Genomic DNA, 27,705 nt, shown 5'->3' on the forward strand with positions numbered 1-27,705 from the left:
TCTGGTAATGCTAGTACTAGTGTTGTACTAATCTTTTCTTTCAAGGTGTCGAAGGTTTTTTGTTGTTTGCCTCCCCCCTGAAACACCTTGTTCAATCCTGTTAAAGCATGTAACGGAGTTGCAATCAAGGATAAGTTAGCAATAAAATTTCTCCAATATTGTGTTGCTCCTAGGAAGCTCCTAACTTTTGTAGTAGATTTGGGTTTAGGCCAGTTCACAATGACTTCAACCTTAGAGGGATCTATCTTCAATTCACCACCCCCCACAATATGACCCAAATAATTCAAAGATGTTTTTCCAAATTCACATTTTGATAACTTAACATAGAGATTTTCTTTTTTCAAAACATCTAGAGTCTGCTTTACGTGCTTTAAATGTTCTTCCCATGTTTTACTGAAAATAAGAGTGTCATCTAAATATACAATTACAAAATCATCAATAAAAGGCCCGAGTACATCATTCATAACTCTCATGAAATGGCAAGAGCATTAGTTAAGCCAAAAGGCATAACTAGCCATTCATACAGCCCTTGCTTTGTTTTGAAAGCAGTCTTCCATGCATCTTGTTCTGCAAATCTGACCTGATGGTAGCCACTACGCAAGTCTAACTTGGAAAAGTAAACAACTTCTTTCAGATGATCTAATAGATCATCTATGCGAGGAAGAGGATAACGATTCTTGATCGTTATTTTATTCAGTGCTCTGTAATCAATGCACATCCTCCACCAGCCATCTTTCTTTCTCACCAGGACAATTGGAGATCCACATGGTGAGGTGCTTGGCCTTATGAACCCTTTTTCGAGCAGCTCCTGTACCTGCTTCTTGATCTCTACATTCTCTAAAGCGGATAACCTGTACATTCTGATGTTAGGCAATGGAGCATCTTGCTGCAAATGAATATCATGTACACTTTCCCTTTTGGGTGGCAGACCTTTAGATTCTTGAAATAGGATATCATATTCTGAAACAACTTTTTCTAAATCAACTTTCTGTTTAGCATCACAGCCTTCAAATGCATTGGTTTTATCAAGGGTCTTTTCCTTTACAACCATTAGTAAAAATTGCTTTCATGAATTTACAATTCTTTTCATCTGCCTTGAGCTAATGAGAGTGTAGTTATTTTTGAGTTGATGAACTCTTACAATATATTCTATTCCATCTTTTGTGAGTTGATATTTATTTTCAGTTCTATAGAGAATGGCTTTTCTATCATACAAGTAAGCACTTCCTAAAACAATACCACATATATCCAAGGGAACTATATCTAACTCGACCTCATCTACAAAAGTTGACCCAAAAGCAAACTTAAGTTTACATTATCTAGTCACTTGTAGCTTTGCTTTATCACATATCCAACCTAATGGATATGGCTTCTTGTGAGGTGCGGTTAGTAGTCCCAACTTTTTTACAATTGCTTCAGAAATCAAGTTTACTTGTGAACCACTATCAAATAAAGTGTCAATCTTTTGATGCTTGGAAATAACTCTAATATGAAAAAGCTCATGTATTTTCCTCTCATTTTCTTCATTATCAATAGATTGTGTAGAATTACTAGTAGATGCTTCAGAATTTTTACCTTTTATACCTGTGGTTGTGACTGTTGTTTTGTCACCTGAGTCTGAACCCAAATCTTTCTGAAAAGTAGCAGTAGCCTTCTTCTTCTTGCCATCGAACTTCTTGGGTTTCAGCTCCGAATGCAAAGACTAGCAATGTTCATCATCATGTCCATCCTTCTTGCAGTGAGTGCATGAAGGTTTGTCTTTTTGTACAGTGTTTTCCTTCCTCTCTTTCCATTTATGCTTCCTCTTTTCCTTGTTCTTGTTTGTAGTGGGTTTTGATGATCCCTCAATCTCTGGGTTCACATTCTTGCCTCTAGCCTCCAGACGTGTAGCCTGAACTGATACCTCATCTATGCTAGTAGGGTTAAACATGAGAATGGTGTGCCTCAAATAGCTATGTATACCACCTATATACTTCAACAAAGCTTCAAGTGAGTCTAGAGAAATGCCTAGAATTAAAGCTCTTTTTCTAAATTCCTGGGTATAGCTTTGTACACTTTGCCCCTTTAATTGGCGAAGAGTTTTCCAACTCATCATTGCTTGTTGCATATAAGCTAGTGGATAGAATTGTTTTTGAATGGCAGAAACAAATTCATTTCAGGTAGAAATTTTTTTACCATGCTTCTTCAAGTTAGCTTGTGTCCTGCCTTCCCACCACACTAGGGCAGTTCCTCGAAGGCGAAGGTTGGCCAGTTGAATCTTTCTCCTTTCTGAATCAATGTTTTGCACCCTGCAATATACATCAATCTGTCTAATCCAGTTATCTAGCTTTTCTGCATTTAACTCTCCATCATATATTGGCAAATCAAATTTTACATCTAATTTAATCAAAGGGCTAGAAGGAGGTGTTGATAGAGGAGGCTCTTTTCCCTTCCCTTTTCCTTCTGAATGGCCATCTAGAAGAGGTTCCTCTGTTCCTTTGTCTTGTTTGGAGGTTGAAGTATCTTCGTTTCGACCTTTCTTAAATTCTCGATACATCTTCTACCATGGCTCTCATGGTCATGAAACTGTCCATGAAATGAGAGTCTGATTCCAAGGGAATTTCTTCTGCCATTTTCCTCCTAGGATAGATTCTTCCTATTTCTGGGTTAGTCTCAACCAGTTCTCCTTCTCCTAATTTGAGCTTTGATCTAGTTAGCATTCAACAATCCAGCACAAGCTTTTCTAACCTTAGCAAACCTAAAGCTTTGATACCACTTGATCTGATTGTGAGATCTTAGACAATTATTAAGGTATTACAGACTCATGTGCATGGATTTGCCTATGTTACTTTGTGCAATGGATCGATAAGATTGCGAAATACATAGACAATGAAGCAGTTAAAGAACATAATAGACAACACACATAAACACAACAAGTTTAATAAGGAGTTCACCCAACACTCCTAGGCTAAGTCTCCTGGTCCAGCCTTCAGTGGTGACCTCTCTATAATGTCTTCAAAAACAACGTTTTACATAAGTATGAGCTCAATTTTAGTATCAACACACAACAGATACAACAACAAGAGTTTTGTTTGAACCCCTCAAGCTTCTCTAAGTACAAAGACTCTCTCTATCACTCTTTGTCTCTGTCTTTTCTCTGTCTCAGCACTGCCTGTCTGTTTTCTATCAATCTGTGGCTTTAAAGCTATTCGGCATTGCCGATTCGTTTCCTCTTCTCGGGCTCTCTAGCTTCCCGACCTCTGTCCGCTCAGATCCCCCTTTGAGCATTAGAAATCATTGCTAAACGCTTTTAGGGATGGTGGCCACCTGTACTATAACAGAATGGGTCATCGGGCCTTTGAAATCCTTTGAAATCGTCGTTCTCTATTTACACAGAGAAATACGTTCAAACACAGGAAAAGTCCGCCAAACACTGTTTATCGGACTTCAAATATCCATCAATCTGCCTTATACTCCTATCGGGTCCGCCTGTATACCGACATTGCATCTCCACCGTTGATCTGGGGGATCCAGATCCAACGACTGTGGTTCATTTTGGGTGGCCCTTTTGTATGGGGGTTAACCGCCCAATGAGGGTGGTTTTCTCTCTCCTCAGCCTAGACACGTGGCAGCCATTGTATGGGATTGTGCGGAGCCCGGCCCAAACCATTTACCGTCTTTGGCTCTCCCGAAATCCCGTTGGTTTTCATAGTTTGCTTTTATATTTAAAAATACATTAAACATTGAAAAATCCCCGAAAAATGGCTTTGGACAGACTTCAAATATTATAATGCCGCATCTATAAGTTCCATCGGGTCTGTGATATCGCATCGGAGGAATTTCCTTTGTAATCCATTCATTTGGCGGAAATGCGAAATACAAAGGAAATTGCCGCTTTCTGGATTTCAAAATATATAGAATATTGCCTATAATCTTATCGGGTTCAACTATCACTGTCGTTGTTTTATCGGCCCCGCTCCATTGAAATATGCCGACGCGATATTGTGATGCGATTGATCGAGTTGACCTACCATGTTGACTATCATGGTATGAGCAGATGCCATGTCAACCGTTATTGCTCATGCATATGGGGACAGCCATGTGTGGACTTTGAAGAAGATTCTAGAAGGTTCAAACTTGTAACTCTAGTCGAGGGTTGAAGGATTCAAATCTTACCTCTAGTTGGCTATTTGGTTATTAACTTATTTGTAAGAAAAATTGTGTACGTACATACATAAGTCTATACATATATATGATGTTTTTCCTGATGTTTCCATTTTGGGGGTCTCACATTTCAAGTTATCCTTGTTTCGGAAACTTCCAAATGTTTCTAGTTTCATGCAACTTAGGAGTAGACCAAAATACAAAGGTTGCATGCTATATGTTTATTGAGTTTTGACAACTAATAATTTTTTGTTTAGAATTCTGCTACTACAATGACGATTTTATAGCTAGGCAGCGAGTACAAAGTGAACACCTCCACCCCATTTGACTCCACACAAGGCACTGGTCTTATACCGGAATATTTGGGGATAATTTAGGGACTCCTCCCTTAGTTGTTTAGGAGATGTTAGGTTTAAATAGCGGGGACTTGGACCAAGGTGACAATGGGTCCCTGCCTTGCGTGTGCCCAACTAGCAAGTTGCCATTACCTTAGCAACATTGCTAATTTGATTGATAATTGTTCCTATTCAAGATGGACGCGAAGGTGGACATAAAGCCATACCAAGGTGAGATCAATGCATTAAAATTGAATCACTGGTTGTAGTAATCAGAAGTTTATTTTAGTGTTCACTATATAGGTGAAGAGTGGAAATTATCATTTGCTACACTCAAGTTAGAGTGATATGCTTTGACTTAGTGGGAAATCCATATGGAAACACTTAGGCTAGAGTGTGATCTTCTAGCACTAAGGGTAAAGACTTCAAAATTTTCATTAAGTCCCAATTTTACCCTATCAAGTATATAGAGGACCAATGGATCCAATGGCATTGCTTCTAGTAGAGGCAAGGGTAGAGTGTATAAGAATACACCATTGAGTTCAGGAAGACAAACATCATGTTGTGTGTCTCTCCCAAGAGCCTAAATGGACTTCTCAAGTTTTCGGGGGGTATACACAACTATCTACAAGAGGAAGTGATGCTTTTTAAGCTGAGAATAAATTTTCTGGGAAACAAAATATATACATGCATTTTCAAATAATAAATTTTGTGAAGAAGATATATATTTGGTCCCAATTAAAATACTTTTGAGATCCCTTCTAAAGTCATAAATCTATGTGGAGCGAAAGAAATCAAATTGGACACTATTCACTTCTCGTAGGAAAAAGGTTGTTCTAGGATCTTTAAAGATTTTCATTGAGAAAGGATATATGAATTGCATGGAATAATCTCTAGAGTTCAATTAGAATATGTGCCATAAAAAAAGATTGTTGTACGCTATATATAGGTTCCAAATCATAGTAGTTTTTCTATTTTTGTCGGCATTTGTTGGACAATAATACAATTATCTTATCTACTTATATCAATCATAGTTTTGAAACTCGGACTTGGAGTTTGATTCAGCGACCTATTAACTCGGATTCAATGACTCAATTTTCAACTAGGATTGACTCGAATCGTTTGGGCTGGTTTGGTATCAAGTTACCCATGAGCTGAGTTGAAGGCCAAGTTGACTTGGTGGCCTATTAATTTGGCCAGTTTGACCAAGTTTTAAAACTATGATACAATAGGCAACAGAAAAGCTAATCTTAGATAATGATATCATCTTTTATATTCCTTGAAAGTCTAATGTTCCAAATAGGAAAAACAATGATATGCAAGCAAATCGCAAATTTACACCACAGAAAATTTTAAACTATTTAGTAAGCACCCAGACAAATCAGAAATATGGAAGCAGTTGAGGTTGTTGAGCCATTTTATTATAACTGGTGGAAGTGTACAAATATATGGAAGGAATACACTTGGGCTTGCCTTTTTTGGCAAGGGGGGCAATGCCCAGGTAAAGCAATGATAACCTAGAAACTGTCCAACTGTTGCTCCGCGCTGCCCCAGCAAATGCATTGTCTGCTGCAAAGATAAGGCTGAAAACCCCAACACCGATGCTTAGAAAATTCTGCAAATTTATTTCTAAGGTCTTTGTCAAAAACCCAAAAAAGCCCAGAAATGGTTTGGCCTATCTCCAAGCCAAAGTCGAACCCATAAAATGGTGCAAATTCCCCAACTACTAGCAATTCGCTCTGTCATAAAAATTGGGGATTTCGTACCTGAATATCATCCGGAAAATTCTGAAATTTTAATCATAGTCTCCTTTCACAAAACCCAGAAAAACCCAGAAATGGTTTGGCCGTATTTTGACCTTCCAAAATCGACCTCCAATATGCCCCACGCCCTCCAAACTGCTCAAGAATACGGCCTGCAAGGGACACCAACAAAATCCTCCTCCCAAGCTATGAAAATGAAGCAATCTTCTCCACAAATGCTTCCCTTAACTTCCTCAGCAAAGTTTAGCCTCAAAGACTGATACTCTACCTCCCACGTGTGCACCAAGTGCTGCCTCTGCGCTGGCCCGGGAAGTGCGAAATTCACACTGCAAAGAAGCGCTCTCCTCCAACTACCAAGCTCTCCAAGATGACAGAAAATCTTTTAGGCCTTCGCTCCGGAAAATCTCCCAACCAAACTCCACGACAAGCCACCACAAGCAAACTCGACCTCCTCTTCACTACATCCTCCAGTAATACACACCACCAGAAGATGAATGCAATTGCTGGAAATCACAACGAAATCCCTCCTCTGGAAGAATGAAGAAAAACCTTCCTAGGTTGGCACTCGAAGTGCCCGGAAGAAATGGTGAGCTCTTCGCTTGAAGAACTCGTGCTGAACAACAAGTGACTCGGCTAAGAAGCTCGAGCAACCAAACAGAAATCGATATGCCAAAAGATGAATGAAATGAGGAGAGTTTCCTTCCTTATATAGATTTTGTGGAGCACTTTTCCCTCCAATTTTACCTCCATCGTGGGCCCTCACTTAACCACCTCCATGCAAAACTTAACCACCTCCATGCAAATCGAACTAGGGAGTGTGTATTTCCCTAGTGTGGGTAGCCCCCATGTGTAATTTAACCACAACAAAAATAACTTTTCCCTAGTCTAATCTCCTAATAAAATCGAATGGGCCCCACTATCTCCAAAATTGGCCCCAAAATGCAATAGTTAGTCTTGTTCCAAATTAATTTAGGAAGGGACATGACAGTCCTCCCCTCCTAAATGTTGCTTGTCCCCAAGAAACTTCAATGCTGGATGCTCAAGTATGTGCTCACCCTCCCAAGTAGCATCCTCATCTGGCAAGCTCCTCCAATGCACCAAAAATTGTTTTTCCTCAAGCAGTGCCTGAACAAGCACCCTCTCTGGCTATGGATCCCCACTGTCGCTACAAACTTCACCAAGGTCCCAAATATGCCATTGGATTGTCCCTAATCGTTGTACTATCCTATAGAGAAGGAGTCTCTCGATACCAAGATCCCAAGCCAGCCTGATCAACGTGGAGCACCCCTTGCTCCACTCACTATCGTGCCAGATAGGGGCGTTAGAACCCCTCTGTCTACTGCCAATAAGTAGAGCATCTTGAAGATGTAAAACTTCATCCAAATCCTCATGAAGCTACCCTACCAAATAGTTCACCCCATGCACTCTGATTGTGGGCCCCTGAAGATACAATTCAATTCCCATGCATTGAAGCCTCTCCTGCATGAGCTCCTCCTGAAATCGTCTTGTTCGCCATCCTGCCATGTTGATGAAGCCTCCCATGCCATCAGTGAATCATAGAAACCCGATGGAAATTTTGGATGACCCTCTCTTGTAGAGACCAGCTCACCCCTATGGGTAGCTGAACCGCTAAGTATTGTGATGCTAGGCCCCCCTGCCCAACGTAGTAAGAAACTATCCTGTTGACCCCGTGACACCTTGGTCATCACTAATTATCTAGCATGCTCGTACCATAACCTCCTCTTGCATAACTCTCGACCACAATCTATGCGATGATCGAGGTTAGGCCCAACCTACCAAAGCACCTCAATAGTGCCAGCACCTATTGCCCCATGGTTGGCCTCAATCTTGAGCAACAATCTATCTCGCCCTATGGTGAGGGCTTTGGTGACTCTCCATGTGTTTTCCTATGAATGAATTAGTTTTCTTGTTATTCTGACCAGGCTCACTAAGGAGTGGAGTATCCCACCAATCCACTAGATCCCTGGATCCCATAACCATATTAGAGGTCCACAACCCCAAATCCTCTCTGCCTGTTGCTGTGTTATGCTGCTAGCTGTTGGGACCCCTATGTGGCCCGTCTATGTCTCCTATAGGTATCCAATAGGTAGACACCGAGCATCAAGAAATTGTGCCACAAATATCCAGCTGCTCTGTGCCTGCCAAATCACAAAGCAAGATCTGCTATCCCAGCTCCTGATCATGTGCCTGGGTACCGCAAGAAGCCTAGGCCTCATCTTGCCAACAAGGACTGTCGTCCTCCGCACCTCATGCTCACCTGACGCCTCGAGCTGTCCAACTAAAAAAGCACCATGTAACTCCCTCTCGGTCACCTCCCCAAGTATGAGCCTAGGGGTGGAACATATGCTACCTCGACAATCAACCATGCCATCCCTAAGCCTATATTTGTCAACTCGTGCACCTATCGAGTGTCTCAATTGGAGAGTCTCCTCCTCACTCATGACACGAGGTGTCTCATCCAACTGCCTAGGGTGAGCCTCCCAAGCCCTGTTTCCTGAATGGAGAGTGTCAAAGGGAAACAAACAAACACTCTGCAACTATAAACAACATCGGAGGAGGATGGGTATGATCAAGAGTCAGTTAGAATGCTCGAGAGTGATCCTACTGACGACCGCGTCTCTGTCTCGGATTTGCTGATAACCCCCTCAAAGTCCTGACTCCACTAAACATGGTGTCCCCAAATGCTGAACAGTGTCCTCATCGATCCTTGGTGGGCTGCATCCAATGGTACATGTAGTGCCCCTATCCATAAGTCTCCTAGGAGGCAACGCTCCACGCACCCGCTGCACCACATCATTTGCCATTGCATACCACCTAGTATGGCCGCACTCCTCGACATGCCACTATACGTCGCAACCTGTCCTGGTACACCACTAGATACCCCCGGCTACAACTATACCATCCTGTGTCCCACCTATGTCACTGCACCTGTCACTCCACACATGTACTCAATGCGATGTGAGGCACTCCTACTCCACAATGTAGTCCAACATACTATGACACACCCCCATGCGTCTCCATGCCCATCTGCAGACCACTGCTCCACGCTAGATGCTCCTACCCATTCCTGGATGTGATGGCCTAAAGTTGTGTCCATATGCGTCGGCTTGCCCCTGACTTGTATCATCACCTCCACTGTCGTATCACCATAGTCTCCAATGAGTGGATCTCCCCTCCAAATCCTCCCCGAGAGACCCAAGAAGTGAATCTCCCTAGGTACCAGTGACGATGCCACCACTGCTCTGCTCCTCCATGTCCTCCGTGCCCCACACAAATGTGAAGAATCCCCAGCTCCATACAAGGCACTATTTGGTGGCCTATCGATGCCACCTCCTCCGACAAACTCACACCAGAGTATGATGATCGTCGTGTGATCCCATGCATAACTATCATACCAAGACAACCCAAGGAGTCTACCCACAAACTGGTTGGCCGCTAGTACTGGCCAAAACTCCCCTAGCAAATGTGTGTGCTCAACCACTAGGCCAACTACACCACCACGGTTGCAGTCAACCGGTATATCCGGGGAATGATAGGTAGTCCCACCTAGATCCCAATGCCAGTCTGGGCTTTCGGTATCCCCAATGCATGAAAGCTCCTGTTGAGCTTCATGTCGGTCCACTACCATCTCCATAGCCCAATGCACTGGGTACCAACTCAGGATCTCTTGCCACACAACCCCAAGAGAGGGATTGAATGTACGAACTCTCATATGTAGGACAAGACCTCCATCCGACGAATGCTGCACCCTGCACCACTCATGTCGCCTCATCTCATCGGCCTGGTCAACACATAAAATATGTCGAAGTGGCTCTGCCTCTCTCTCTCCAATGTGCAGAGGCAAACTACTGATGCTACAAGACCCATCTATGTATGTCTGAAGAGGGCTGCTCTGATGCTTTAAATTGCACTCTAGTGGTACCATTAGGGAATCCAACTGTTCCCCAACACAAGTCAATTTGGTCGTTGACTCGGCAAAATCCACTCTCATGCCCTCCAGCTCCTTGTTTTGTTGTAGAATGGCGTCTCGTATTGTGGTGACCTTCTCTCTCAATGCTAGAAGGCTGGCCTGGAACTGATGAAACTGCCATGGGTATCTATCACCTGCAGACTCAGTCATAGCTCTTGATACCTCAACAACTATCGACATCTCATCCATGGGTGGCTCCTCCTCAACAGATGGCTCTGTGTGGGTAGGCTCTATCCTCTCCACCAAGGTGTCAATTGGGGCTATCAAAGAGGTCTCAAATAATGGTGACTCCTGCAACACACTAGGTAGATCGATATGCTCTTCCCTATCATGTGGGCTCTAAGCATCATGCTCAACCTTCTCCTCAGGCTCCTAATATCTAAATTCAGGTCTCCACCAGCAAAAGTGCCCCCTGGTCTCACCCTCTAACTGTCCCTGTCCTGTGTGCTCCTTTTTAGGAGATCTAGTGCCCAGATTCTGTCGAATTTCCCCACATGGTGTAGGTGGCTATACTCCCACGGCTTGTGCACCTCTACTGTCTCTGCAGTAAAGACAAGGATGGATCTGGTCTGACACCTTCCTCAATTGAGCCAACCTCTCGTCATTCCAGTGGATTCCACCCCAGAATTCCTGCATACTGAATCTCCCTTGAGCCATGGGTGGTGTATGGTGTAACCCGTCAATGTGCATACATGCCCAAATCTCCCATGATATTACTGGTTACCCACAGCTAGGCTAGGATCATGCTTTGATACAGGAAAAACAATGATATGCAAGCAAATAGCAAATTTACACAATTTTTTTTAAACAATTTAGTAAACACCCAGAACAATCAGAAATATGGAAGCATCTGAGCCATTTTATTTGTTAGATGATCCAAAAACATCATCTGGGTCTTCTAGCAGTTCATCCGCATCTCCAAGCAGCAGCAGTTCTTCAGACAGTGAGTCTCCACATTCTTCACCTGAACGACGAACATCAGTTTATATTAATCCTCTTTACAATGATGGGGACTTTACAGAAGCGCAAACAAGTGAGCACCAACTTCCGAAATGGGCAGTTCAACTTTTAAAAGATGTAAAGCCTGATGAACAAAATCAAACTGGCACCAGAAGGGCACATAGAAGTGAAGGCAATTTTGCCTTGAACGCAAATGATTTTACTGAACCTTCCACATACAAAGAGGCAGTAAAACATAAAGAATGGCAACAAGCTATGGTTGAAGAATATCAAGCAGTAATTGATAACAACACTTGGAAACTTGTTGATTGTCCAGCAAATGTTAAACCCATAGGATGCAAATGGGTTTACAGAATTAAGTATAATCAAAAGGGTGAACTTGAAAAGTATAAAGCACGACTTGTCGCAAAGGGGTTTGTGCAGCAGGAAGGCATTGATTATGAAGAAAATTTTGCTCCAACAGCTAAATGGAACACCATCCGATTAACACTTGCATTGGAGCAAAACTTGAAACTTTCAAAATTTGAAGGGGGGGAAATGGTGGACAGTACAACTTATAGACAGTTGATTGGCAGCTTGATTTATTTGACAAATACTCGTCCTGATCTATCTTATGCAGTCAATATTCTTTCACGTTTTATGCAGGAACCACGAGACAACCACTAGAATGCAGCCAAAAGAGTTCTTCGATATATCCAAGCAACAAAAGATTTTGGTCTTCTTTACACAAAGACTAAAAATTTTATACTTGGTGGATATTCTGATGCCGACTTTGCTGGGAGTATTGATGATCGAGCATCAACATCAGGTTATTTAATGAATATGGGGTCAGCAGCAGTATCTTGGAGTTGTAAAAAACAAGCTACAGTGGCCACTTCTTCAGTAGAAGCAAAGTACATTTCAGCATGGGAAGCAGCATGTGAAATTGTTTGGTTGCGCCGAATTTTGCAGGACTTGGGCATTTCTCAGGGAGAAGCTACCTCATTGTTCATTGACAGCCAGTCATCCATCAAACTTGCCAAGAACCCAGTTTTTCATTCAAAGACAAAGCATGTGGACACCAAGTATCATCATATCAGGTCTCTCATTGCCAAAGATGTCCTCAAACCAGTTTATTGTCCTTCCGAAGATCAGATCTCCGACATTTTCACGAAACCGCTTGGCAGAATAAAATTTACTAAGTTCAGGGATGAACTTGGTATCTGTTGTAATGTATCTTTGGATCATAGGGGGAATGTTAGATGATCCAAAAATACAAATTTTATCATAGGTTATAAAATTAGAATAAAATAATTATTAATTTAAGATATTAAATTAATAATTATTATTCTAGAATGTTTAATTATTTAATGGAGACTTTTAGAATTAGCATATTGTTGTAACTAGATATGACTCTCCAAATGTGTCGTATCTTAGGCTCTATTTTAGGAGATTAGTTAGCTAGTTGGTTTGAATAGCATTTATTGTAAATGGACACTTGTTATTTAATAAGTGATCCATAATTAGAGGTAGTTAGGACATGGAGCTTATAAATAGCTCATTGCAAGAGTGTTTGGTTGTTCGGGTGTAAGCTCTTGCAAATCAATTATGTAATTGTTTTTTCTGATTAATAAAATTACGTGTCTGAGGACACTTCTGCCATTAATTTTATTATAACTAGTGGAAGAGTACAAATATATGGAAGGTATACACCTGGGCTTGCCTTTTTTGGTAAGCAGAGAAATGCCCAGGTGAAGCAATGATAACCCAGAAACTGTCCAACTGCTGCTCCGCGTTGCCCCAACAAATGCATTGTCTACTGCAAAGATATGGCAGAAAACCCCACCACCAGTGTTCAGAAAATTCTGCAAATTTATTTATGAGGTTCTTGTGAAAAACCCAAAAAGGTTTTGGCATATCTCCAAGCCAAAGTCGAACCCATAAAATGGTGCAAAATTCCCTAGTGACTAGCAATTCGCCCTGTTATAAGAATGAGAATTTTATACCTGAATATCACCCGAAAAATTCTGAAATTTTAACCACAGACTCCTCTCACAAAACCCAAAAAACCCAGAAATGGTTTGGTTGGATTTTGACCTTCCAAAATCAACCTACAATATGCCCCACACCCTCCAGAGTCCAAACTGCTTAAGAATACGGCCTGCAAGGGACACCAACGAAATCCTCCTCCCAAGATCTAAAAATGAAGCAATCGCCTCCACAAATTCTTCCCTTAACTTCCTCGACAAAGTTCAGCCTCAAACGCTGATACTCTACCTCCCACGTGTGCACCAAGTGCTGCCTTTGCACTGGCCTAGGAAGTGCGAAAATCACACTACAAAGAAGCACTCTCCTCCAGCTCCCAAACCCTCCAAGATGACAGCGAATCTCCTAGGCCTCCTCATTGGAAAATCTCTAGCCAAACTCCACGGCAAGCCACCACAAGCAAACTCAGCCTACTCTTCATTGCGTCCTCCAGTAATATGCACCACCAGAAGATGAATACAACTGCTAGAAACCACAACGAAATCCTTCATTTGGAAGAATGAAGAAAAACCTTCCTAGGGTGGCACTTGAAGTCCCCCGAAGAAAGGGTGAGCTCTTCACTGGACGAACTCGTGCTGAACAACAAGTGACTCGACTAAGTAGGTTGAGCAACCAAAGAGAAATTGATATGCCAAAAGATGAATGAAATGATGAGAGTTGCCTTTCTTATATAGATTTCGTGGAGCACTTTTCCCTCGAATTTTATCTCCATCGTGGGCCCTCACTTAACAACCTCCATGCAAATTGAACTAGGGAGTGCATATTTCCTAGTGTGGGTAGCCCCCATGTGTAATTTAACCACAACAAAAATAAATTTTGCCTAGTCTAATCTCCTAATAAAATCGAATGGGCCCCACTATTTCCAAAATTAGCCCCAAAATGTAGTAATTAGTCTTGTTCCAAATTAATTTAGGAAGAGACATGATAGAAAGGATCGAATTCACACACCTTCCAATATGATAAGCATAAAATTTCTTAAATAGAAAAAGAACAAGGTAAAAAAAACTAGAAACTTTGGTGATGGGAAAAAATTATTTAAAAAAAAATGCTTAAAAGGTTATAAATGCACATAAAACTTTGCCTGCTTTGCAATGCGGCACTTTATAGACTGTTCAAGGACAGAGAACAACATTGTAAGAGCCCTAATTTCAAAATACCAGAATATGAAATTTAAATACCGAATTTAAATAATTAATCTAATGAAAACCAACTTGTCTGCTCTGCTGCAATTCTTGTCTGGTTGCGTTACCAAAACGGCCAAAACCTCCCTGCCAAACTGGGTACAACCTAGGTACTCAGTTTCAGAATGCTTTCCAATCGAAGCAATCTGATCCCCGTGCCCAAAAAATTCAGTACAATCAAGACCCAAGACTCCTTCATGGCTGTACCTCTGTGTTAAAAATTGTTCTCATGTCTGTACCTCTATGTTAAAAATGGTTTTCCTCCCCCTTCCTCAAGATTTCCTTCCTCCTTTTAATTCCTCGTCCACCGCCTTCCTCCCATCTCCGTGTCATTGTTTTGTTATGTGAAACTTTTATAAAATCAAATCTCATTTGATTTTGTTGATTTTATTTGGATACGTAGATTTCATTTGATTAAAGATTATTATTATTTTAATAAATTAATTTGTTTTATTTAATTTATAATTTTAATTAATTAATATTATTATTTTATTAATTTTAATTTTTAAATTTAAATTTGTAAATTAAAATTAACATCTTTTAGTTTAAGGATTTATCATATATATATATGTGTGTGTATTTAAGGTGGTATACGTATTACCTACCTAATTTGATATATATGATATTCTGGTGAGGTATTAATTCATTGCCTTAAGTTGTATCTCTTCTTGTAGTAACCAGCCTATATATAGTGTGATACATGCGGGTCCATGCATTCGTAGCTATTGTATGGAGGTCTCATATGTATGCTAATATTCGTATTTTATTTATAGTTGTAGGTGGGTCATTACAAGCATGATCAATCTGCAAATCAGAGTGAGCTTAAGTAGTTTGCATACCAAAATAACTAAATGAAAATATTTAGCATTACCTGGTTTGATAATTTTACTTGGTAGAGAAACCAAAAGCAACGCAGATGCACATAGAACAGTGGTTCCAATCATCTCCAAGCGATAGCCAAGCCACTCATTTGATGCATTGTTATGGAAATCCATTCGTAGGTTAGCATTTACACGGTCAATATTCACTTGTGAGAAGATTTCTTGCTTTTTAAAAGATCGGATCGTAACAACTCCTGCAATGGACTCCTTGAAATGGTGAATCACTGGAGCCTTAGTGATCTGGTCAAGGCGAGTCAGCTCTCGAGAGGAGGCGATATAAAATCTCTGCAAAGTGGACATCATTTGATTAAGGTAGATAAATGGCCACGAATCATCTATTGGTATAAATCATAGTCACAGAATACAAACAGGAAAATACGTATGTTCAATAGTTATTAAAAAAACAGAAAAGTAAAAAGTCAGAGAAAAATACCGGCAATAAAAGCAAAGTACGGAAATTGCATATAACCATGCCAATTGTCTTATGGAATAAATGCAAACTAGACCAAATGGATAAGGTTGGTAATACTAATGTCATTTTGTAATGATCCATTTCTGTCGTTTGATAATATACCTTGAGTCATTTCAAAATGAGTTTAAAGTCCCTATTTATCACATTTGATAATATAACTCTAGTCCTTTCAAAATGAATTGAAGGGCTTCTACACCATTTTGGGTTTGATGTATTCATCTCGGAGATCTTACTAAATAAATGAGCACATTGATTTAGTAAATAAACTATTATTTACGGGAACCACAAGCTTCCACTATCTGGACGGTTATTTTTATATTCTGGAGAACTAGGTACTGTGGGGAAGTCCTTTATTGAATGGCTTTGTTTAAACACCCAAGATAGCAGTCACAGCCAAGAAGCATAGCCAAGAAGTAGTATGCATGAATGAACAAGAGAATAAGATCTCAAAAAGTGCATATAGCACTACATTCATCAAAATACAAGATCACAACCAGAGTTGCATTTCTGCATTGGGTATTTGATTTCCTCAAAGATTAGCAGTTCTTCACTCCGATTATATTTTTTTGTTATCGTCATTGTTAGGATTTGTTTGACGAAACGTTAACCTTTTTTTTCATTAAATATAGAAATCGTGATGAATGTTGACTGCTCTGCAGATATTAAGTTTGATGATTTGGAGTTTAATAATAATTTTCAAACTGTTTTGACAAATTTTCAAACTGTTTCTAGAAGCTGAAGCGAATGTTATCGTGTTCAATTGGCAGCTTTGTTTTTAGGATAGTCTGATTATACTTTCGTTATTATGCTCATTGTCAGAATTTGTTCGACGAACTGGTTACCCTATTTTCTATTAAATACAGAAATCATGATGAATTTTGACTGTTCTCCAAATATGAGGGTTGATGATTTGGAGTTTAATAGCAAGTTTTCAAACTGTTGATGTCATTTACAAAATCTTTGACAAGTTCAAACCTTTCTTTAGAAGCTGAGGCAAATATTTTATCATGTTCAATTGGCAACTTTGTTTCTAGAATAGTGTGAAATGGAATAGTTGCATAGCAAATATTAGCCATAAAAATTTTCCTTTGAGGTGTAAGCTTGCTTTTGCGGCCACCATTAACAGCATATAGAATATGCAAGTCCAAAATTTGGCTTGCTGCGTGAAAAACTAAAGCAGCCTCTATGAAGAATTAAATCGGTTACAATATACAGTGCTTACCTGGTACCAAACATTTATCCAAGCCAGTGGCACTATCGCAAAAATAGTTGGCCAAGCGACTTGGCATGTAACACCAATAATGGTAATCGTAGTAAAGTATGCTGAGAAGCATGTCCCGAAAAAGAAAGGAAGGAAAAGATCAAGAGAAGTTTGATCTGTAGATGACTGCAACAACAAAACAAAACAGAAAATGAGACAGGTTGGATACTAGATAAATCTCTGATTTTTAATTGCTGAATCTGAAGTTGGGACATTTTTCCTAGTCCCGAACTACTTGAATGAATCAAAATCATCAACACATGATAAACGCTTACCCGGCTGAGAATTCTTCCCGATGGTGTTGTATCAAAAAAAGACATGGGTGCATGGAAAATGCTGCCGAGCATTTGTTTATAAAATATTTGTGTGGTTTTGAGTCCAAATCTCGTAACTAAAATGGTTCGCAAAAATATACAGAACCATATTCCTGCTGAAAGCGGGGCATATATTTCTATCAATAATTTTGGTTGGTAATATTTACTGTTTGCATCCGACGTTTCATGTGCTAGCCAATAATCACTGGCCACTTGAATAGCTTGCCATACCATGTGAACTGTAAACAATGCTAAAATAATGTACCAGCCGTATGCTTTGGTTGTATACAACCAGTAAACCTTCCAGCTGACATGCCCTGTCTCTCTTTTTTCTTCTTCCACAAGCTTTGCTGTTCCTTTTTTGATGTTTGAGACAGGAGTATGTGATTGATTGGGCACAGTTTGGACAAGGTCTCTGGATTTAGTTCTGTGCTCGTTGATTTGCCCTTCTGGAATGGTTTCCAGCTCTTTTTCAGCAGTATGAGTTGTAGATACATTTCCTGTTTCAACTAATCCCATGGCATCCTCATGAGCTGCAACTAGTAACCCAAAATCTGTGCCCAACTCCAAAAGTTCATCATACTTTCCTTTTTGCACTATCATGCCATCTCGCATAACCTGTTTGTAAATCAGGAATAAATGAAACAGATCATGCTGAGCTTCGAGAGGTTGGCTACATCATGTTAAACTACTCAATTTAGCAACAGTTGTGTATCCACCAATGCCAGACTGCCAGTCATGCTAATCTGATGTATACAGCTATTGCTCTCGGGAATTCTTTGTTATAATCAGAATTAAAAATCAGAGAAGCAAACAAATTTTCTGAGATAATATATGTCTACTGAACAGTAAAATAATAGAAGATTTGCATGTGGTTTTATTAGTTACAGGATAAGAGAAGGTAGCATTGAATCTTACCAAAATTAGGTCTACCCCATGCAAGAAGTCTACTTGATGAGTAACCAGTAAAATTGTTTTTTCACTTAGAGCACCTCGTATGCATTCCTGCGAAATGAATAATTAGAAAGATTGAATCTCCAATATTCCCAATGAATTCTTCTATATGGTAAATCAACCTGGCAGGTAAATAGACAGTAATACATGACAATCTAATTGTTCTTACCTTATAAATTTCAGAACCAGTATGGGCATCCACAGCACTAAAAATGTCATCAAGAAGATAAATATCTGTATCCTGGTAAACAGCTCATGCCAGTTGAATTTGCTGTTTCTGTCCACCACTAAGGTTGATCCCTCGCTCCCCAATTTCAGTCTGGTCTCCAAATTCCATCATTTCTAAATCCTTTTGCAGTGCACACACTCGAATTGCATTCTGGTACTTGCAATAGTCCATGGGCAATCCAAATAGAATGTTTTCTTCTATTGTCCCATTCTGTATCCATGATGTTTGCGCCACATACCCCGTGCTACCACTCACCTTTACCTGTATGACAAGTAATGAAAAGAAATGTTCAAACAAATATTAGATGACAACATCTGAGCAAATTGATTGAAACATAAGTTTGAGAAGAACCTGAACAAAGCAAGAAATTATTCACTGTGAATAAGAAAAGAATCCACTGTTATGTGATTTAGGTGAATATAAGTTGGATGACAGTTGACACTTTTGAAGAGTTATATGCATTGTGCAATAGACAAAATTTATGAAACAGCAAACTCAACAACAGAGATAATAGGTTGAAGAAAAGTATTACAGAAAACTGAGAACTACAGTCCAAACCAATAGACCTGTTTAATGAGTGGACATCAAAAAAACAAATGAACTCAAAATGAAATGAAATTATATTAATGTTGATTAATAACCAAAATAGGTCAATAAGACTAGGAATAACAACATTTGGAACAGAAGTAGAGCATCCCCTAAGCATTTCTAAAATCTGAGTTTATGGAAAAAAAGAAAAGCACGAGAAAGAGTAGACAGAAATCTAAAATAGAAACATGGAGGGAACCTAAAGGGTAATCTTACAAAGTGAAATAGATAATTCTCTAGGAGAAGAAAAGTTAAAACAACCCAATGATAGCACTGCACCATGACAAGTCCTCTAGAAATCAACCAAGACTGTGGAGAGCAGTGGGATGAAGTGGTCTCATGATATCTCATGTTGATGGTCTCCGTTTCAATAATCTATTGTTGTCCATGCTAGCGACAACCTGTATCCAGTCTCTTCATGCCTTTGATGGTTGAGAGGTGGAGTTGTCAACCAAGTAGGCCTTGAAGGTCCTTGTAGGGAAACTTGTCTATTAGTAACTACTAACTACATCTTGCATTATCAGGATAAGCATCTATGTTTTGGGTTTTAAAGAAAGGTTGCAAGGGACTTGCTAGAGTCGCCATAGAAGCAATGCAATATCCCTCGAATCTCTTAGTAGATGGGGCACTTGAAACATGAAGTGCTCTTTAGTCTCCACCTCCTAGAAGGAGTGTCAACAAATCTTGTCCTCTCAGGGAATCTAATGATACATATCTTGACACGTAAATGGTGGGAGCACGGTCTTAGTTGATGAGGGGAATCTTGAGTCCATGGGACTAGTGCCTTCATATGTAGTTGGACAAACAATCAGATTGTTAAATTGCAAAAAATGCTTAGCATAAAATGCTAGCTTAGATCTAAGACATTGTGAGGGAGAAAACCAAGTGATTAGAATGTACTGCCATTAAATGCCCTCGTTGATTGATTCATTATTCCTCTCCTTGGGGGAGAGGTGGGGGGGAGCATTCAAGGGTAACTATAAAGGAGGGAGTCAATTAATGGAGATAATGGAAAAATGAAGAAAAAATGTGGCCTCAAAGTCTCAATATTTCCTTTGACCAAAATAACCCAAGGAGGCCAGATCTTTATAGGAATGGAGAGCCAGATATGGATCTCTTTCCCAACTCAAGGTAGAGCCTCAAAGGGCCCAAAATATACCCTCTACATCAAATTCTTTTGTGAGTTGTTCCCTAGTATTAGAAATAAGTTAGAGTTTCTTCTATTTCCTCCTCGGAGCATATTATGCAAATTTGTCATGTCCCTTCCCAAATACATTTGTAACAGGTTCATATCTACACAATTTTGCACATTTTTGGCCAAGGAAAAGGACCCAGCAATTTCGACTTAGGGACTTAGGATAGATTGTGGCTAAATTAGATTGCTAGTGGAAGGTGGGGGCCACCCACGTGGGAATTCGAACTAGGCCATTCGAATGGCTTGGAGGGAATTCAAATAGCTGATTGGAAGGGCCCACATGAGGCAAGGAAGGCCCACAAAGTCATAAGGAGGAGGAGGCTCTCATTTGGTTCATTCATTCATCCTTGTATATTGAATTTACTTTATTGTTTGCTCGAGTTGCTTAGCCGAGTCAATTGGCTGTTCAGCCACGAATCTCTCAAGCCGAAGATTCAACATTACCTTTAAGGGACTTTGAGTGCCACCCTAGGAAGGCAGTTCCACAAGCATTTTCAGGAGTTCCGGGGAGTATCCACAGCACGGTCACTCAGCTACATTCAAGAAGTGCGTATTTCTGGGTCACAATGAGAACAACGCAGAGGGAGATAGAGCCACCTTGGATCAACCAATTGCTGGAGGAGCCAAGGAACCTGAAGGACAGTATTGGGCCAACATTCAGTGTGAGTTTTGGAGCCAGAGAAGCCAGCAACCCAGCAGTTCGAATTCCAGGCCTGGGAGACAGTGCAAAGGGCTAGTTCAGAAATTTCATGGATCTTGAGGGCAAGAGCTACAACCCAGAAGCTCATCCGGGAAGTCATGATATTTGTAGGAGGGATCATCTCAGAGTTTTGGGGCACTTTCCAGGAGGTTTTACAGCCTCAATCCAGCAGGCCGAGTTTTGCAGTTGCAGCTGAGGTTGGGCTCCTTGGGGGTCGAATTTCAGAAGTCTAAACTAGCTCAATTCCTTCGTGGGTTTTTCTTGGTTTAGGCCATGGAGTAAGGAGTTGAAATATCATAATTTTTTGAGCACGGGAAGCAGGGATTCCAGCCCTTCGAAGTCAACAGACAGAGCAGTTTTTTGGGCAGCGCAGTTCAGTTTGGTGCAGCAGTTGGAGCAGCCTTCAGTTCAACATTTTCTCACCTAGGTTTTGTCATGCTTGTGCATTGAGACAAGCCTAGGTGCACCATTCTATTTACTATTGTATTTTTCTCTCGAAGAAGTAATAAAATGGCTCAGTAGTTCTCTATTTCTAGTGTTTCCATGGGTGTGTCTATTTCGTTTTTCTGATCATTGGATTGTTTGCATGCTTTATATATCACTTATATTCCTGTTTAGGAACATTACAAAATTGGATCCAAGATTGAAGCCAAGTTACATAAGACCATTCAATTCTTTTAGATGAAGGGAATTTCGTCCTCATTTTCTTTCTACTAATTACTCAGCCCAACAATATTGGGTAGAACAAAGGAGAAACCAATTCCGTATCCTCTACCCACTGTGGGAAGAAGAAATATGGCACCTATAATAGAAAGCTTGCCCATAATCCATTCCAATGAGGAATGTCAAACATTTTGGCCAAAGAGCTCCAAAAGGAAAAATACTTCCTTTCTAAGCATTATTGAGAGGTTGGAGACTTAGATGTTGATGTTAACAATCCCAACTACATTCCACACTTAATGCTAATGCCCAGAGATAGCCTTGCCAGCAACAAGGAAGCTCTTTTCACATAGAACTGTCAAATCAAGCACAAACTAGCATATATGGTCATTGATAATCGCAACGAAAATGACCTTCTCTTGCTTCGATTGGAAAAGGAACTTAAGTTCCCAACCTCAACTCATCCCAACTCACATTAGCTTAGATGGGTCAAAGATGCACATTAGGTTGTGCTAATCATTTGACAATCGATCAAAATGTTGCTAGAAGATGGCAAGATTTGGCCCAATATCTTACATGTTCTTACAAACAAAGATGAGAAGACTTACGAAAATAAGATGATTATAACACATGTAACTAATTGTGCCTTTTCCTTGAAGTATTATAAGTGGCATTTAAAAAACAGGAGGCAGACTACAAGAGAGGAATGCCACAAATGTAGATATATTGTATTCTATAAAATCCAAAATATAATGAAGTCAATCAATGGAGTAATTGAAGGAGAAATCAATGGGGTCATTGGTGGTTGTTTGTCTCTTAAACACGGGAGTTACAATTAGAACTTTACAAATACACTATGATATATTTCCACTTGCCACTTGTCACCTAGTATTATTCTCACCTCTTCCTCCTTGATTACAAGGAATTGTTCGGAAACCAGTATGTCTTCCCTCACAAGGATGCCACATGCTTGCCATTGAAATGGGTGGCTGTGATTTTTTTTTGGGTGATGAATGGGTAAGAACACTAGGCCCTATCACCATGGATTTCCTGGAATTATACATGAGTTTCCAAGAGAATGGCAATTCCTACATGCTCAAAGATATCAAAGCAACCACTACAGAAATAATCAACTACCATTGTATGGAAAAGCTTTTGAAAAGGGGTCATTGGCTTGAAAATGAGGGATATGTGAAATGTGAGGGAAGACATTGGTTTCCATTTTGCTAATTGACTAGGTGAAAGACTCAACTATTTTCTGTACTTCCTCATGGCTGACATGCTACGGGTGTTTGTCATGGGACCATTGGGTCCATCAAAGAGGTTAGCCAAATCTTAGCCCAATATAATCAGCGTACCAAAAGAAATTTGTTAAGAGGGTCCACAACTAATGGTTGAGTGGGTCCACAAGAAAGGAAAAATTAGTTACTGTAAAGAGACACCACAGCAATCGATGTTGGACAAGGATTTTGTTGAGCTAGGTCTCCTGTAATGGTATTGGCAGGCCCTAGACATTTTTTCAATTTGAGGGGAGTATTACTGCATTGATGAAATTTCAAAACTCTTGATACTAAGAAATGTATAGGGACTTTGTTACATGTGTTGCAAAAGCTATGGTTTGTAGAAAGAGGCTAGGATTTGTAGGGTCCTAAGATAGAGGAGTGTCAAGTTCTATAGCTCTTAATATACCTAGGTTTTCCATCAATAGTGCTCAACAGAACCTTTCATGGCACCAACTAACGAGGATAGATTATACCCTTAGTCATACTACCCAATTCCCTAGTATGTGAGAGTGATCTCCACAAGTGTTATTCTCCATGTACTATGGCAATAGGATGACTAATAGGGTTATGTAAGGTTGGTTTCAAGTGTACATAGGGGAATTTTGATATACCTGAAGGAACATGGAAAATAATTCCATATACAGATGTTATTTGATGCAGTGCTACTCAAAGGGGTGCCAACAGATGTTACAAAGGTGTTCAACAAGGTGATGCCTCTATTATTTTCTACATGTATTCTTCCCCAACTATAGGTTTTCCCATTGAATGATAGATATTTGTGTTATTTAAAGATGTTGAAACACATCTCTAACCTAGATAATGTTTTTCTAAAGCTGGAGCATGTGTTGTCATGAGAAAGTGCTCTAAGACCACTTGTGGTGTTTCTTGTTAGTTGATATAGAATATTTAGAGCAAAACAGGCATAATATAAATGCAGGAAGCAATTAAATAAGATAGATGGAATACAGCTGTGCAAAGCAAATAATAGAACTAAAATTGGAAAATAACACTATAAGAAATCCTTTATTGATATTCCCAACTAGATGCAATGTTCACTTGCCTTTTCTAGGAGGCAATCTCCAACATGAGAAGAGCTCCAAATACTACAGTATTCACTTGATAACCCATTACATAGCTTCTACTACTATATATATATATATATATATATCACTGTTGATAATATCGGCGATATATCGGCGATATTCGAAAATATCGCGATATTTTCGGCAAAACGATATATCGCCGAGAAAATATCGCGATATTTTCTATTTTGAAAATATCGCGATATTTTCAAAATATCGGCAAATATCGGAAAATATCGGCAAAATATCGCGATATTTTGAAAATATCGGCAAAATATCGGCTATATTTAAAAATTTGAAAAAAATATTTTTTATGCTTGCCGATATTTGCCGATATTTTGCCGATATTTTTGCCGATATTGCCGATAAGATATTTTCTGGACCCTTGCCGATATTTTGCCGATACCGATATTTTCAACACTGATATATATATAGTTTCTAATTGACGAAAACCCTAACCACCTAATGGACTTCCATTAATGAGGCCTCAACCACTAACTACTGGACCTTCTTTAACAAGGCCACTTACATATATTGATTTCACACTATACTACCATGTGGAGCCTTATTGTGTTTCTGTTGAAGAGACAGAGATCCCAGATTTAAGTGATTTCTGACAAAATTGGTGAGAACTATTGTTCAATCTAATAGACCTATTTAGTCTGAATGGGGGAAAGAAATCTAAGAGAACAAATAATGTTTGATGAATCAATGAATCATTAATTAACAGAAAAAAAGTCTGTTATACCTCTGAAGGGACAGTTTTCGAGTCAGCTACTGTTCTGTTACTTTTGACTACTGTTTCTTTCATCCGGTTATCTTGCAATGAATTAAGTTTACTGTACTAAGAACAACTGGTCATATGAGTCCTTCGAAATCAAAACTTCTGATGGGTACAAGTTTCTTCTTTTCAATATCCATTTGTCCTTGATTTGTACCTATTGCAATCCCACATTTCTCTGGCAGGAGGAGCCTTCCCATGTTTTGGTTCTTATAGTTACAAAACTTGGCTCCATGAAAACTTGGGTGAGGCTGGAGAGTAAGTGATCAGCTCAAACACAGGAAAAACTCAGGCAAACTAGGCTAATTTTTTCTCATAAGAATGGCAATTTTGTACTCGCCAAGAAGCAAGTTTGACTTGCCAGCAAGTCAGTTTGGCTTGTTTTCTCTGCTGGCCTGAGTTTGACTACGAAACTCTAACAAATTCTGTAACAATTATCTTGATAGTGTTATCAAGTTATAAATACATATTTTTAATGTAGTGGAGACTAAAGAGGAAGATGGAGATGCAAGTAAATATTATAGTAGGAATAGTAGTTATACCTCGCCAGAGAGTTTTGGCATCTCCCCAAGAATGGATGACAGTAAAGAGGACTTCCCGGATCCGACTGTGCCAACAATTGCCACCAAAGATCCACTTTGAACCTCAAGGTTGATATTCTGAAGAGTGGATTTGGATTCCTCTTCATCCCAAAAGAAAGTACCATTTTCCACTGCAACAGCAATCTCCTTGCCTGGCGGTAACCTTTCAACTGCCTCAGGATCAAGCTCCTTGCTGGTCATATACCTGTCAAGCCTATCCAAGGACACCATTGCCTGTGAGATAGCTATTAAGGCTTGAGGAAAGTTCCTAATGGGTTCTTGAAGAATTTTGAAAATAGATGTTGCAGTGAACACCTTCCCTGCTGTAAGTTTTTCTCCTACAAAAATGCATGTAGTGAATGTCACTACTGAAACAAGTGAAGGCGTGCTCCATAGAGTAATTATATTCACTGAAACAGAATACATAAATTTGCAGAGCCATTCATATTCGGAATTCCTAAAAGACTCTACACGTGTTTGGAAATGGTCTTCCCATGCCTGAAGTTTGATAACCCTCATATAATTCAAAAATTCATCAGTTGCCTTCATACGAAGATCACGCATTTTCATTAATTGGAACTGATATCTCCTATTTCTCTTGGATACCCAAGCTACAATGCCCATTATCAGTGCCATGCAAACAAAACCAGACAACATAGAAATGCCCAAAACTCCAAACAGGATTGATAAAGCAACCCCAACTTGTAGAGGCATCATCCAGATGTAATGAAGCTGCAACATCATATCCGAAAGCTGTTGAGCATCCACAACCATGTAATTTACAATCTGTCCAACACCATGAGCTTGCCTAGCGGAGCTTGACAATCTTAAACCCTTTCTGTATAAAGTTGTGATCAGAGTAGACCTTATCAGCATCCCCAACTTCTGACATTGAAAGTTATACTGATGGGAACAAAGAACCTCAATGGATTTTGCTGAAAATAGTATCAATACAAGCACATAGCCTTCATAAGGAAAGCTCTGATCTCCAGATGTAAAATCAACAAATTTTTGTATCAAAACTGGGCCAATATACATCACACACAGTTTTGCAATGGCCAGGGATGCAGTAAGTGCAAGATTTGGCCAAAAGCATCGAAGCAATGTAAGGTGTACAGGGTGTTGGTGTTCCACTATGTCATTAGACCAGTTTGATTTAAAAAGTTCAAACATATTTTCAGCGCTATCACCAGGTGCCAGTGCAGGAACATCTGTCAATTGCAAAGCATTTCTGTAACCTTTGTTCAATACAGGATTCAGCCATAACCATGTAGCCCTTGACAGAATACCTGCTGTAGCATAAGGGGTTATTAATTGTTTCTCAGTGCCAGGATTCAGAGTGCTACCATCCAGAAGAGGTTCGCGTAATTTTTCTTCTGTTTCTTCAACAATGGTGATGCCTGTAGTCCCTTTGAGGGCTAATGCCAGCAGAAATCCACTGGCAGGGAACGTTATCAATGCAAAAAGATCATCAAGAGGGAGAATACTATCTGGATTAGGAGTTGTGGACGTGAACCTGATGATTGCAGAGATCAAGAATAGCGTATTCAGAATGAAATTGATAAGCCACCAGAGACATAGAGACTTTGGATGTGCTGTAGCTTTGAATTTCTTCTCATGTCCAACTATTGCCCCAAATACAATCCATGAAAGTGCTTGGACTAGTGTGTATATTACCTCAAGCATAGCCCATTTTGTTCTAAGGCCTAGTCTTCCAAATCTCCAAATGCAGAGACCAACATGCAATAAACTTACAATTCCTGTGACAACTAAAGTTGCTCTGAATTTGAGACTAACTTTGAGGCTCTGGCTCTGGCCCTGGAGATTGGTGTTTTTAGGGAGTGATTTTTCCTCTGATGATATCTTTCGTGAACACAGTAATTTCTTCACTAAGAATGCCAGATAAAGCAATAAGAAACCAATGTTGACGAGGATGACAATTTCACGTTGGGGACATGGAGCCAGCAGCACATATCTGAGCCACCCAAAAAATTTGGAAAGAAAATACTCGTTGCCCGGTGATTTTTGATAACCACCACAAGAATCTGAGCTGATCCATACCATTGAGGCTGATGAAAAGAAGCTTTCTGATCTGGTCATTTCCCTGCAGCAAAAGTCTTGTGTTTAGCCAGAGATATTTTTGTTTGTTGGCATGCATGTGGAGACCATGGTGTACTGCAGTACTGTAACTGATGGCGCTGATATGAATCCTTCTGGCCTTTCGGATTAGCATAAAGGGGGTGATGCATTTTCTAAACGAACAACAATAAAACTGAAAAGAACTTATATTTATTATTTAAAGCGAGGAATATTTCAGAGGAAGGAG

At 39.8% G+C, this 27,705-nt stretch overlaps 1 protein-coding gene across 1 annotated transcript in view; it reads right to left on the reverse strand.

Annotated features, from left to right (window-relative positions):
• Positions 1 to 27,705, reverse strand: part of LOC149142231 (ABC transporter C family member 14-like) — a 56,853-nt gene that overhangs the window by 27,441 nt on the left and 1,707 nt on the right. The window contains 6 exon segments of the mRNA XM_089452916.1: positions 15,270 to 15,564; positions 16,974 to 17,138; positions 17,288 to 17,944; positions 18,245 to 18,331; positions 18,450 to 18,770; positions 25,341 to 27,483. Coding sequence (XP_089309042.1) covers positions 15,270 to 15,564; positions 16,974 to 17,138; positions 17,288 to 17,944; positions 18,245 to 18,331; positions 18,450 to 18,770; positions 25,341 to 27,479 — 3,664 coding nt within the window. The 5' untranslated portion in view covers positions 27,480 to 27,483.

The sequence above is a fragment of the Pinus tabuliformis genome, chromosome X (genome assembly GCF_031772625.1).
Source record: "Pinus tabuliformis cultivar Carrire ecotype Pingquan chromosome X, CPIR1, whole genome shotgun sequence".
NCBI classification, from domain to species: Eukaryota; Viridiplantae; Streptophyta; class Pinopsida; order Pinales; family Pinaceae; genus Pinus; species Pinus tabuliformis.